Genomic DNA, 13,356 nt, shown 5'->3' with positions numbered 1-13,356 from the left:
CAAAAAGTAAAAACGCCATACATAGTGGTTTTATTATAAAGATCATGAAAATGCACACAGAGAAGAATGAAAATAATTGCCCTGATTACATAAATGGGTGTCTGTGGCTTGAGAAACTCTTCCTTTTTCTAAGTGGTACCAGGACACCAGTCATGGGGGTGAGTGGCAACTTGCACCTCTTTGGCCTGCATCTGTCTGCTTTTCCTAACTCACAAAGGTATCTAATAAATGAATAAGAGCCCTAACGATAGCATTATAGATATTCAAGCAACTTGGATAAAAGTAATAATGATGTGCTCTGGAAAATGATATATTGACTCTCCATGGGCGACTTCGAATTCAATTGCTTCATAAAATGAAAACAGGAAAACTGAGATTTCTAAATTGACATTTTCTTATAACATTTTAAGTATATATGTGTAACTAATGAGTTTAATATTATAATAAGCATTCCTTATATTGAAATGTATTCATATTTTTTTAGTATTTTCTGCTTGACCAAATCCTTTTTAAGAGGGTGATAAAGTTAATGATCCTTTTTTAAATTAGTAAACTGTACTTATATTTTGGAGAAGGCAATGGCACCCCACTCCAGTACTCTTGCCTGGAAAATCCCATGGATGGAGGAGCCTGGTAGGCTGCAGTCCACGGGGTCGCTAAGAGTCGGACACGACTGAGTGACTTCACTTTCACTTTTCATTTTCGTGCATTGGAGAAGGAAATGGCAACCCACTCCAGTGTTCTTGCCTGGAGAATCCCATGGACGGAGAAGCCTGGTGGGCTGCAGTCCATGGGGTCACACAGAGTCAGACACAACTGAAGCGACTTAGCAGCAGCAGCAGCACTTATATTTTAAAGGGTTTTAGTAATGTCTGAGCTTTGCACCTTTCACTTTCAACTCCGATGGTATTTACCTGGCTTTTACCATGTCAAAGGCAAATAGTTTCTAAGCTGATAGAGAAGTGTCCCATTTCACCAAGAATAAACACCAATAAACTTGTTATTCAGAAGAAACTATTGTCAATTCATAGACTTTCTAGAGTAATTTTAATCCTAAAATATTTAATTATAATATTACTTGCACTAACAGTTAAGGACTACTTTGTAGCCAGTGGGTGTGTCTGAAAGGAGTTAATCTTCGTGTTTCTTGGATGACTTGAGGTACTCACAGCCAAACCCACCTGACCATCATCCTAGAAACATTTTACAGATGAATGATGAGCTATGTCATTCTGACCGCTGTTTACCCAAAACGTACACTTTTTCATGAGGCTTGTGAATCGGAAGAAAAAACTCACAAAACATTGAATCTGCTTAGTTGGATGAGTTTGCTTTTTTTTTCCACCCCCCTCCCTGGGAGTAAAAAGATATTTCAATTCAGTTCAGTCGCTCAGTTGTGTCTGACTCTTTGTGACCCCATGAATCGCAGCACACCAGGCCTCCCTGTCTATCACCAATTTGAGTGAATTCACTCAGACTCACATCCATCAAGTCGGTGATGCCATCCAGCCATCTCATCCTCTGTCATCCCCTTCTCCTCCTGCCCCCAACCCCTCCCAGCATCAGAGTCTTTTCCAATGAGTCAACTCTTCGCATGAGGTGGCCAAAGTACTGGAGTTTCAGTTTTAGCATCATTCCTTCCAAAGAACACCCAGGGCTGATCTCCTTTAGAATGGACTGGTTGGATCTCCTTGCAGTCCAATGGTCTCTCAAGAGTCTTCTCCAACACCACAGTTCAGAAGCATTGATTCTTCGGTGCTCAGCTTAGGTGTTACCAAAACCAGGATATAAGATGGGTTTTCCATTTTATCAGTAGTGCTTTTCTTTAGCCCTTCATGCATCTATAGGTGTCTCGTTTGAACCTGAGTTAAAGTAGTCCTGCCTATTTGTTTTTCATTGCTTACCTTGTGTTTTTATGTTGACAAGTAAGGTTGGCCTCTTAGCTGTTCACATGACATCATTTTTCTTTGTTTCAGAGGGTTTATTACCTCTCTTTGGAATTTTACATGGGCCGAACATTACAGAACACCATGATCAACCTTGGCCTGCAGAATGCCTGTGATGAGGCCATCTACCAGGTACGTTATCTCTGTATTTCTCTCATTCTCTCCCTTTAAATTTCAAGTGCAACTCAGGAACCTTGGGGAGAGAGCATCCCCCCTAAGAAAAAGAAAGAAAAAAGATGAAAAATTGTTTCTGTAGACATGGCTGTTTCAAACTATTAGAAATGTACACTATAGTACTACTGATCTATGGTTTAAGAGGAACACAGTTAGGGAACACAGTTAAAGAACTTGGTTTGCCCCATGAGAATTTTGTTCTGCAATCAGTTTTTGACAGCATTCCACAACAAATTGCATTTTAGAAATTTGCATCTGAACAGCCTTTAAAAAGTACTTGAGTCCCTGTTGTCAGAATCACAAGCTTTTCTTTGGACTCCTATCTACTTTTTAAAAATGATCAAAATTTGACTGTTACTTGTATATCAAGACATTATCTGAAATTAATAAGCTTTTAAAATTCTGTTGTCATACTTTCTCCGTTGCTTCATGAGATGTAAAAATACACTTCCTCTTTAAACAAGAAGCTTGAGGTCTTGAACCTGATGTGCTAATTTGTTTGCATGAACATATTTAACTGGTCCTCTCCTGACCTTCAAGTATATTCATACCAAAAATAGTCATTAACCTTTCTGATGTGGTTGATGGGAGGAATGTGTATTTGCAAAGATGCACTCTAGATGAGAGACTGTTTAAATTACTTTTGTCCTGGCATGGGGTTGTTGTCCCCTGTGTGGACAGTTGCTTGTCACTAGGGCTGGTTTCCTTCATGTGGGTTTAGCAGAGCATTCTGTGTCAAAGAACAATTGCAGCTCCTCTCTGCTTCCGTTTTCTTTGCTTCCCTTGATATCAGCTGAAAAAATATACTTCCTTTGGACCAGAATCGAACCAGGTGGGATGAAGTGACTCCTTGCTCAAGGAGTATAGCCTACTCTAGACTCGAATGTTTAAGAGTGTTACAAATCCTAAGCACTAGTATTAGCAGTTGGCGTCACAGGGACCCCAGTACTCTAGTGAACCGGGAGCAAATTTGAAAGCCCTTTTAACAATGAACAGAGGCAGATCCATTTTTGAACTCTTTAAAAGATACAGTTATCAAGACTTGTACCAGAAAGCAACTTTTGATATAAAGATAGGAATTCAAATTGGTAACCAGCCCCATGGCAACTGGGACATCCACTTTAAGCATGCATTTTTAAATGTGTATGTTTCCATGTAAAACAATATCTAATTTCATGGATTGTATCACTTTCAGATAAGAATGCAATCATTTCACAAAGGACCATCATTAGCCAGGCATGGGCTAGATTATTATCTAGTCAGCAGAGGACAAGTATTTTAATTTATCTGACCATCAGTTTCCTCATGGTAAGATGAGCAGTCCAAAATGATCTCTAGGACTACACAATTTTGATATGAGTCCATACTGCTGCTAGTGGCCTCTGGCTTGTGTTGGTTCTAACACTTGAGGACAGAGAGCTGACTGTCAACCAGTTCCATCCATCCCGAAGTTTATAGATGCTCCTCTGCCTCTCACAGTCTCTCTCGTTCTTTCTTTTTTTAATTGCATATAGTTAATTTACAATATTGTGTTAGTTTCAAGTGTACAGCATAGTGACAGATATTCAGTTCAGTTGCTCAGTCATGTCCAACTCTTTGCGACCCCATGGACTGCAGCACACCTGGCTTACCTGGCCATCACCAACACCCGGAGCTTGCTCAAACTCATGTCCATTGAGTCAATGATGCCATCTAATCATCTCATCCTCTGTCTCCCCCTTTTTATATTCTTTTCCATTATAGGCTATTACAAGATATTGAGTAGAGTTCCCTGTGCTATACAGCAGGTCCTTGATGTTTACCTATTTTATATATAGTAGAGTGTGCATATGTTAATCCCAAACTCCTAATTTATCTCCCCTGCGACTGTTCCCTTACAGTCTGTTATCTACCCCCAGAGAGAAGTAGAGGATTTTAGGCCCATCCCAGCTGGACCACAGGACTGAGGCTTCCCTGACTGCTGTCTGGCCCCAGATCTTACAGGCAGTGACCCACTAACTGGTTTTGGGTTAACAACCTTTGACCTCAGTGAGTAAATACGTTGTGGTCATGAAAAGATGAACTTTAGTCCATCCCAGAGAATCTGACCTCATATCTTTCCGTAATTTTCAAATTTAGTCCAGTTAGTGTGGACTTGGTACTAGACTATCTCTGAGCTTTTACCCTGACAACAAAAAAATAACTTTAAGAAACAGTAATAGCCAATATTTATTGAGGAGTATCTACCCAGGAATCATTCTGAGTGCTTTGTTTGTATAATCTCATTTAATTCACAGTCCTAAATGAAATAGATGCTATTGTCATTGTTTTATTTTAGTCGCTAAGTCGTGTCCAACTCTTTGAGACCCCGGGGACTGCAGCCTGCCAGGCTCCGTCCATGGAATTTCCCAGGCCAAAATACTAGAGTGGGTTGCTATTTCCTTCTCCAATAGATACTATTATCCTCATTTTAACTTTTTTTTTAGTTTTATTGTTTTTCTTTTGGTTGTATGGAACAGTTTGTAGGATCTTGGTTCCCCCACCAGAGACGGAACCGGGGCCCCCGGCAATAGAAGCATGGAGTCTTAACCACTGGACTGCTCCCATGTCCTCGTTTTTAAGCAGGAGATAAAAGTCATAGTGAGATTTAGTACCTTGCCCACGGTCATGTAACTAATAAATAACAGAGTCATAATGGATATTTAGAGCCCATACTCTTCTGCAGCCTGCTGCTGTGCCCTCACAGACAGTCTGCATCTTCAGTCACCAGCATCTGCAGGGCTTATCTGATGTCAGTTCTAGCATGGGGGGACCTGGAAGGATTGAGTTCACAGATGAACCTGGATGCCCAACCCAGAGCTTTAGGACATGACTGCTCTCTCTGAAGTGGCTTGTTTGTATCCACGTTCAGTGTTGTTTTCCTTTCATCCCCAGCTTGGATTGGATATGGAGGAGTTAGAAGAAATTGAAGAAGATGCTGGGCTTGGCAATGGTGGTCTTGGGAGGCTTGCTGGTAAGCGACATCGTGAATGTGCTGTGTTGTCTGGCTATTGACACCTTCTCAGATGCCAAGCAAGACTATTCCTATAGAACCAGCAGACTGTATAGGAGAAGTGCAAGGTGTGACCTAGTAGTAGATGTATTTGTTTTTGGCTCTGCACTGTGGTTCGACCAGTTCTAGACAGACAGTCAGAGAAGGCGATGGCACCCCACTCCAGTACTCTTGCCTGGAAAATCCCATGGACGGAGGAGCCTGGTGGGCTGCAATCCGTGAGGTCGCTAAGAGACACGACTGAGCAACTTCACTTTCACTTTTCACTTTCATGCACTGGAGAAGGAAATGGCAACCCACTCCAGTGTTCTTGCCTGGAGAATCCCAGGGATGGGGGAGCCTGGTGGGCTGCTATCTATGGGGTCGCACAAAGTCAGACACGACTGAAGCGACTTAGCAAGCAAGCAAGCAAGACAGACAGACAGTAGAGAAAGGAACTTGAACAAAAGAGACATTGCTTAAAAAGTTTAGAGACATTGCTTCAAACCCCAAAGCTAACCAGATGCTTCCTGTGCCCTGAAGGGTTTCCACAGTGGGCCCTTCACTTCACTGTTCCCAACTGCTCAATTCACATACTTGTGTGGTAGGACTGAAGTTGTTTAGCCATTGTGTTATCCTTTTGTGCATTGGACATTTTGCTTTTTGATTGACTAGTAGGCAGTGATACACTTGTTATAGTATTGGTTCGATTTAATTAATGAATATCCTTTTTTGTATGGATTCAGTTTGAGTTTTTAATCCAGAAATTATTTTTCAACAAATATAGAGGAAAATATTAAAAATATAATACCAATACCATTAAATTAAAAATATGCATCCTGGACTTCCCTGGTGGTCCAGTGGTTAGGAATTTTCCTGCCAGTGCAAGGGACACAGGTTTGATTCCTGGTCCGGGAAGATCCTATGCAGCATGAGGCAGCCAAGCCTGTGCACATCCACTGAGCCTGCACTCTAGGACCCTTGTGCCACAAGAGAAGCCACCGCAACGAGAAGCCTTGTGCACTACAGCTAGAGAGTAGCCCCTGCTTACCACAGCTAGAGAAAGCCTGAGTGCAGCAACACAGAACCAAAACGAAAATAAATTAAAAAAAAATTCAGCCAACAAGGCCGTGTATTATCACAAAACAACTCTAGAGGTTGGCCATTCCAAGGTTTATTTATTCAGCAGCACAGTTCAGTCAGGACTCTGCATCTCTGTGGTTCTTTTGACTTTTTATGGAAAAAAGACAGCAGCAGTAAGGAGAATCTTTAACTGTACCCAGCAGACCTCCTAGCAGCTCTCATTGGATAGAATGATTCATCGTATGCTCAGGCCAAAACCAAAACTGGTGAAGGACATAGAATTACCATGATTAGCCTAGAAGTTTAGTCAAGCAATATTCACTTCCAGGTCCAGCCTCCCTGAAGCATAACCTGGTATGTGAACAACACTGGAATTCCGTCAGCCAGAAAGAGAGTCTGCCACAGATGTCCCAGTTGGTTAGACAGGTCACATGTAAATTATACATGTCTTTTCAAGCAAGGGGGCATGGAGACAGGTTCCCTAGAAAGGGCAGTGCTAGGGACAGGCACAACAAAAGACATGGCTAACACAGACCAGTTTCCTTCAGTTCAGTTCAATTCAGTCGCTCAGTCGTGTCCGACTCTTTGCTTAGCTTAGCTTTCCTTAGCTATTCTCAAATGGAATGCCAACATGAACGCAGTAGTAGTTTCTAGATAGTGAGATAATAAATGATGTTTGTTTTCTTCTTTATGCATTTTTGTATTTTCTAACTTTTCTATGGTATTTATGTTATTATAATTGGGGAAAATGTGACTTTAAAAAATTAATACTTACTGTGCAGCAGTCTCTGCTTTAAAATATAAATATGGTTTCTCATAGAAAAATGTTTTGTGGCTGCCTTGTTTTTTAGAGAAAGACAAATTTTTACTTACCTTGATAATTCTGTCTTTTGCTTGTGCTCGGTTTAATTTAGCCTGCTTCCTGGATTCCATGGCAACTCTGGGGCTTGCAGCCTATGGCTATGGCATCCGATATGAATATGGAATCTTCAATCAGAAGATTCGAGATGGATGGCAGGTATGTGACTCATATTTTTAATTTTGTCAGTAAAATTTTGCCTTGATGTTCTGGATGATTTATAATTTACAGAATTTAACAGAGGGCGTTACTAATGTCTGTAGCATTTGATTGACATCTGTGAATTCTATCAGTCTTCCCACTTTGCGATATAAGCTCCGTAAGAGCCGAGAGCCTGCCAGTGTCACCAGTATCATTCACCACCAGATCTATAGCATCTTTTACAGTGCCAGACTCATAAGGATGCTAGAGAGTCATGAAGATACTTGTCACCGAGTACCTGAATGCAGACCACCTGTAATGGGCAGTGTCCTATCTCTGCAGCATGCAAAATGGAGGAGCATGTCTTTTGACTCATGATCTTTGCCAGTAGCCCTTGCAGGTAGGAAGCATGTCACCATTTTTGTAGGTGAGAAAACTGAGGCTCTTAAGAGGTGAAGTCACCTCAGATCACACTTTTGGTAAATCTGCATCCCCAGATTTCCCAGTCACAATCAGTTTTCTTTTCCACATTCAGAGTCTTGCCCTCCTTAGTATGCCTTTGTTGTTCAGTCGCTTGGTTGTGTCCAACTTTTTGTGACACCGTGGACTGCAGCATACCAGGCTTTCCTGTCTTTCACTGTCTCCTGGAGGTTGCTCAAACTCACATTTTAATATGTCTATCTTTTTTTAATATAAGATAACAGTAGGCAGCCTTGTTAACTATTATATCAAATAAATCTGGCACATATTTAATATGTGTAATTATAGTGCCCCATAGAAAATTGCACAAATAGTAATTAATCTATATAAATGACTCTCATTTTATTTTCATATAACCAAACCAGATTCTTAAGTATTTGTTTCTGTTTATCTTTAGTAATACTTTGAGCTACAGTCATATAGCTGTCCGTGCACGGACAGTTTTCCTTGATGTTAAATGTGATTTAGGCTTTCTCTTTCTCCCTATCCTTGTCTCATACCATACCCCAAAGATACTGGATTTTCAAAAAAGCCTGACCTCTCTAAGCCCTTGTCAGAGTTCTAAGAGTCAGTCTAAAGGCAGCGCACTCAGGCATTGGGTTGGGGGACCTAGGCTGCAGCTAATCCCCAGAGAGGGGAAGGATGAGAAGCTGAGTGTCGTCACCATCTGCTTTCTCCTCCCTTAGTATTTGGACACTTTCTGGGCCAAGGAAAGTAGGTACTAAAAGATTTGATTTGATGAGAGGTTGCATTGAGGAAAGTCCCAGAAGGAGAATATTGGGAACCTATTGAAAGACAAACTTCCAAATTTTGTTAAGGACCAGTGTATCTTCAGGGGCTTCCCTGGTGGCTCAGTTGGTAAAGAATCTGCTTGCAATTCAAGAGACTGCCTGCAATGCAGAAGACCTGAGTTCAATCCCTGGAGAAGGAAATGGCAAACCACTCCAATATTCCTTTCTTGGAAAATCCCATGGACAGAGGAGCCTGGTGGGCTACAGTCCGTGGGGTTGCAAGAGTCTGACACAGCTTAGCGACTCAACCACCACCGCCAATGCATCTTCAATTCAGTTCAGTTCAGTTGCTTAGTCGTGTCAGACTCTTTGCGACCCCATGAACCGCAGCATGCCAGGCCTCCCTATCCATCACCAACTGCCAGAGTCTACCCAAACCCATGTCCATTGAGTCAGTGATGCCATCCAACCATCTTATCTTCTGTCGTCCCCTTCTCCTCCTGCCCTCAATCTTTCCCAGCATCAGGGTCTTTTCAAATGAGTCAGCTCTTCACATCAGGTGGCCACAGTATTGGAGTTTCAGCTTCAGTATCAGTCCTTCCAATGAACACGCAGGAGTGATCTCCTTTAGGATGGACTGGCTGGATCTCCTTGCAGTCCAAGGGACTCTCAAGAGTCTTCTCCAACACCACAGTTCAAAAGCATCAATTCTTTGGCACTCAGCTTTCTTTATGGTCCAACTCTCACATCCATACATGACTACTGGAAAAACCATAGCCTTGACTAAACAGACCTTTGTTGACAAAGTAATGTCTCTGCTTTTGAATATGCTGTCTAGGTTGGTCATAACTTTCTTTCCAAGGAGTAAGTATCTTTTAATTTCATGGCTGCAATCACCATCTGCAGTGATTTTGGAGCCAAAAAAAATAAAGTCAGCCACTGTTTCCACTGTTTCCCCATCTATTTGCCATGAAGTGATGGGACCGGTATCTTCAGCTACTCCTAAACCAATTAGGAGGCAGTATTGGGTAGGAAAAAACATTTGGGCTCTAACTTGAGATCTCATTTCTAATTTGAGGCCTAATTGCAACTCATTACCCTTATGAGTTATGTTGCCTTTATTAGGTTACTTAACTTCTCTGAACCTGGGTTTTCTTGTCTGCAAAATAGAGATGCCAGCTTCCCAAAATTATGATAAAAATATGTAAAATGTCTGGCACACAAGTAGGTACTCAAGGATGTTAATTTTCCCTAATAAAAGGAGGATACTTTCACAAATTGTGGCATTGTATAATATATTAATATAGCCATTGATACTATGTTTTTGATTAATTATAGTAAAATGGGAAATTGTTTATGTTAGTTGAAAAAAAAGGGATATAGGATCATGTGAATAGTATGACCTATCCAAAGGAAGCAAAAAAGACAAAATGCTAGGGAAAAAAAGTATATATTTATGTGTATATATATATATACACACACACACACACACACATATCTCAAAGGTTCAATAGTAATTATCTCTGGGAGATAGGATTATGGGTGACTTTGATTATCCTTTATTCTTCTACATGAGTCAGAGTCTATAAGAAATGTGTATTTTATAATCATAAAAAGTTAGGAAACATAATTGGCTGCCTTCTACAATGAAGAAATCTAGGGTTACATGGTAAGAAGCCTAGCTTGGCAGGCATTTCCAGCAGGACCAAGATTTTAACACACCGTAACCAAGCAATACATGGTATTCATTCTCAGTCTTTGTATCCTGTGTGATACTCATTATACCCCACAATGTTTAAGGATTTTATTTTTTACTTTTCTGTGAAAGATGTCATTTTAAATTCAGCTGCTCAATCTCAAGAAAATTCTTTCAAGTGCATTTTCCCCAAAGTCTTATGAAAGACCACTCTGTTATTCACACCTTTGACCTTTGCTACCTTTAAATGGCCTTATTCCAGGAAGCCTTCCCTTCTCTCCTGTGAGACCCAAGAAGTATACATCCCCAGCATTTTAAGGGAAAAAGAGAGACCAAATGGCTTTGGCTAGTCTTCAAAGCTAACTTCACTATCCTTCATCACTTCTTTTGTTATAACTTGAAATTGAGTCAGAAAGACACCTAATTTTATCTACCATAGCCATTGCTCACTGGGATGGGATTTTAAAGAGCAAAGATAAAATACATCATACCATAAATAAGAAACTGTTTCCATTTATATATATATATATCTCTTTCAGGAAAGCAACCTGCTTTTTCAGCCCATGATCACTCCCCGACTCATATCAGCTACAGGGTTGCTCTTACCATAGAAAAGGCTGATGAAAATTGCACAGGCTAGGAAGATTTTTAAAGGGTGCTAGACTTTCAGTTTTCGAAGGCTCTCTTCAAAGAAGATTTGGAGTAACAAAGTGTTCTTTGTGAACTCCACCCTGCCCTCAAAGAAAATAATTTTATTGCTAAAATGCTTGACCTACCTTGAACTCTACTGGGGATCACAGAAACCTTATCAGGAATAGTTCTCTGAAAATGACTGGACACTGGGAGGGAAAGGGGGAAGGCAATTGCGACAGCCTCACGTTAAAGTTTAACAGTCACGTGCTAAAGTTCTGGGTGGAAAAATATGCTGGCAGTAGAAATCTCAGGGTTGAATCGAGCCATCTGCTGGAACCTTCTGTCTCTTAGAGCCCGTTCCCAGCCTGCTCTGACTAGCCATGCACAGTTCACATTACCCAGCAAGCTTCCTGTGACCACTGTTGGGTTCTCAGTGTTCCCCAGAAACATTTATCAATGATTGATACCATCAGACAGCAAAGTTTGTTGACACCACCTGATTTTTACTCACTGATTCTTCATGTCCTGTGTAGCCCACAATTGAGAGGAAAAGCATTTCTTAGTATTCAATCACTGACTGAGACCCTGAGCTGACCTCTGCTTCCATGCTGGCAGGAACAGATTCCATTGAGTAATTTCTCTAGGAAGATACCAGATCCAGCTGCCACACACTCCTCACCCCTACCCAGAGGGGCACTTTGCTCCTCACTCCAAGTCTTCTGCTTGCTTTATCTCAGCTCCTTTTCATCTGGGATGTTCAGATCCAAACAGCCCACTTGGATATAAATGAAAGCTCTCCTCCCATCTGGCCCCGGCTCTTCATGTGGCTTCGCAAGCTGGGGCATTCAGGGATCACTGGCTACATGGAAATCTAAATTTACAGACTAATTTGCTAGAAGGAAGCAGGATAGAGAGGAGGTTTATCACCACCCCACAGCCTTGGTGGATTGGGTGGGGGGTAGTTCTCTCTTTCTCTTCTGATCTGCTCAGACCAGCTTGTGTTTATGAAACATTTATGCTTCAATTTACCTTAAAAACAAGCTTTGTATAATTGAGGGAATTATTGACAGATTCCTTGCCAAAATCAAGAAGAGACTCAATAAAGAATAGCAAGCTAGGAGTTCTATTCTCCTACAGAATGTGTTAAGTAACCCAGTGGAATTAAAATCAGCTATTATTTGGTGGGGAAAAAATCAGACCAACACTGGATTGCGTTGAAAGTGACTGGCTGACTAGTCAGTCCCTTATCACTTGACAGTGTGTCCTCAAAAGAGCAAATACGACCTCGGACTTGCACGGGAGGCTGGGAGGGGCTGGTGGTGGGAAGCCCGGAGTTCAGTTTCTCTTCTATGGGCATTTCATTCTGCTTGAGGGGAGAGCAGTCTGAATCTGCTGCATTTATCAGCAGAAAATATGTTGTCCCCTTAACCTGTGCACATTTTTTGAAAGGAAAGCTGTTTCTGCCTCACTGTCCTCCTAGTTCACGTACAACCTGAAGATGTATATTAACAACAGTCCTGGGTGCTGAAATGAGGCATCTAGGCCCTAAGGTTCATTCCTGTTATAGAAAGCAGTGTTCACATTGATCAGTATTTGAAACCCAGAACCTGCCCCCTTGCCTAAGTGCAGCACGAAGTGTTTTGTAATTAAGGATGTTTGATGCTTTGTGGACATTCTCATTTATTTTTCATCAAATTTCTAGTTATTAATATGAGCTAGTGGGCTCTAACTTTACCAATCTCTTATCAATTGATAAAAATTCAGTCCTTTCCTTGTTAAATTTTCATTGTCTTTTTTGTTCTCTTTATGACGGGGATAGCGGAAGTCTCAGATCTGAATTATAGTTCCTGACTTTGTATTACCATGTAGCTCCAGGCTGCACCATGTACCCAGTGTCTTCATGTTAAAAGGCAGACTTTTAAATGCAGATTTTGAGACCCCCACCCCATACTGCCTGAGACTCTGCATTTGAACAGGATGCATTTTACTGATTAGCTCACATCTAGGTCCAGCCTTCCCTTCCTGTATCTGCTGCATTCTCCTGTCTCCAGCAGCTCTCTAACTCCAGACTTTCTATCTAAAGATGTTTCTGTGAGTCCCCTCTTCATTCATCATGTTGCTGGTAGTTCCTGTTAATGGGCAGCTTACTGGCATTCCCAATATAAAGTCATGATCAGTGTTTGAATAAATGGGTATGTGTTAGCTTGTCTGGCTATTGACATTAATGTTTTATCTAATATCTCAAAAGTTAGCTGTGTTTGTTCACCTCTCTCCACACTGCCTGGGGCAGACACTGAACTCGTATATAGGTTATCATGAAGCATCCAGCATTGTGTGATAATTCATAATTAATATCTCTTTAAACTAAAGCTGAGTTTTCTATGAGGGAAGGGTGAGGCAGCAAATAGGTAAAATAACCATATTTGGGGTAATTTCATTGACAAGAGAACTTTGTATTAAAAAACCTTAACCCTCCCTCCTTTCCAGAACACAATTCCATCTTTTAATATATATACAATATTTTAAAGTTTTCACTAATAATATCTTTAAAAATGTAACCCCCTCCCACCATATGTTTTGTCATTGTTATGGTATTTTTATGT

At 41.0% G+C, this 13,356-nt stretch overlaps 1 protein-coding gene across 3 annotated transcripts in view; it reads left to right on the top strand.

Moving 5' to 3' along the window:
• Positions 1 to 13,356, top strand: part of PYGL (glycogen phosphorylase L) — a 54,503-nt gene that overhangs the window by 4,060 nt on the left and 37,087 nt on the right. For all 3 annotated transcript variants that reach the window (XM_005211658.4, XM_059890258.1, NM_001075203.2), the window contains exons 2-4: positions 1,977 to 2,078; positions 5,034 to 5,112; positions 7,128 to 7,231. In XM_005211658.4, coding sequence (XP_005211715.1) covers positions 1,977 to 2,078; positions 5,034 to 5,112; positions 7,128 to 7,231 — 285 coding nt within the window. The remainder of the gene's footprint in view (positions 1 to 1,976; positions 2,079 to 5,033; positions 5,113 to 7,127; positions 7,232 to 13,356) is intronic.

Source organism: Bos taurus, chromosome 10 (assembly GCF_002263795.3).
Source record: "Bos taurus isolate L1 Dominette 01449 registration number 42190680 breed Hereford chromosome 10, ARS-UCD2.0, whole genome shotgun sequence".
Lineage (NCBI taxonomy): Eukaryota > Metazoa > Chordata > Mammalia > Artiodactyla > Bovidae > Bos > Bos taurus.
The sequence above is the reverse complement of the archived record's forward strand: the minus strand, read 5'-3'. Positions and strand labels throughout refer to the sequence as shown.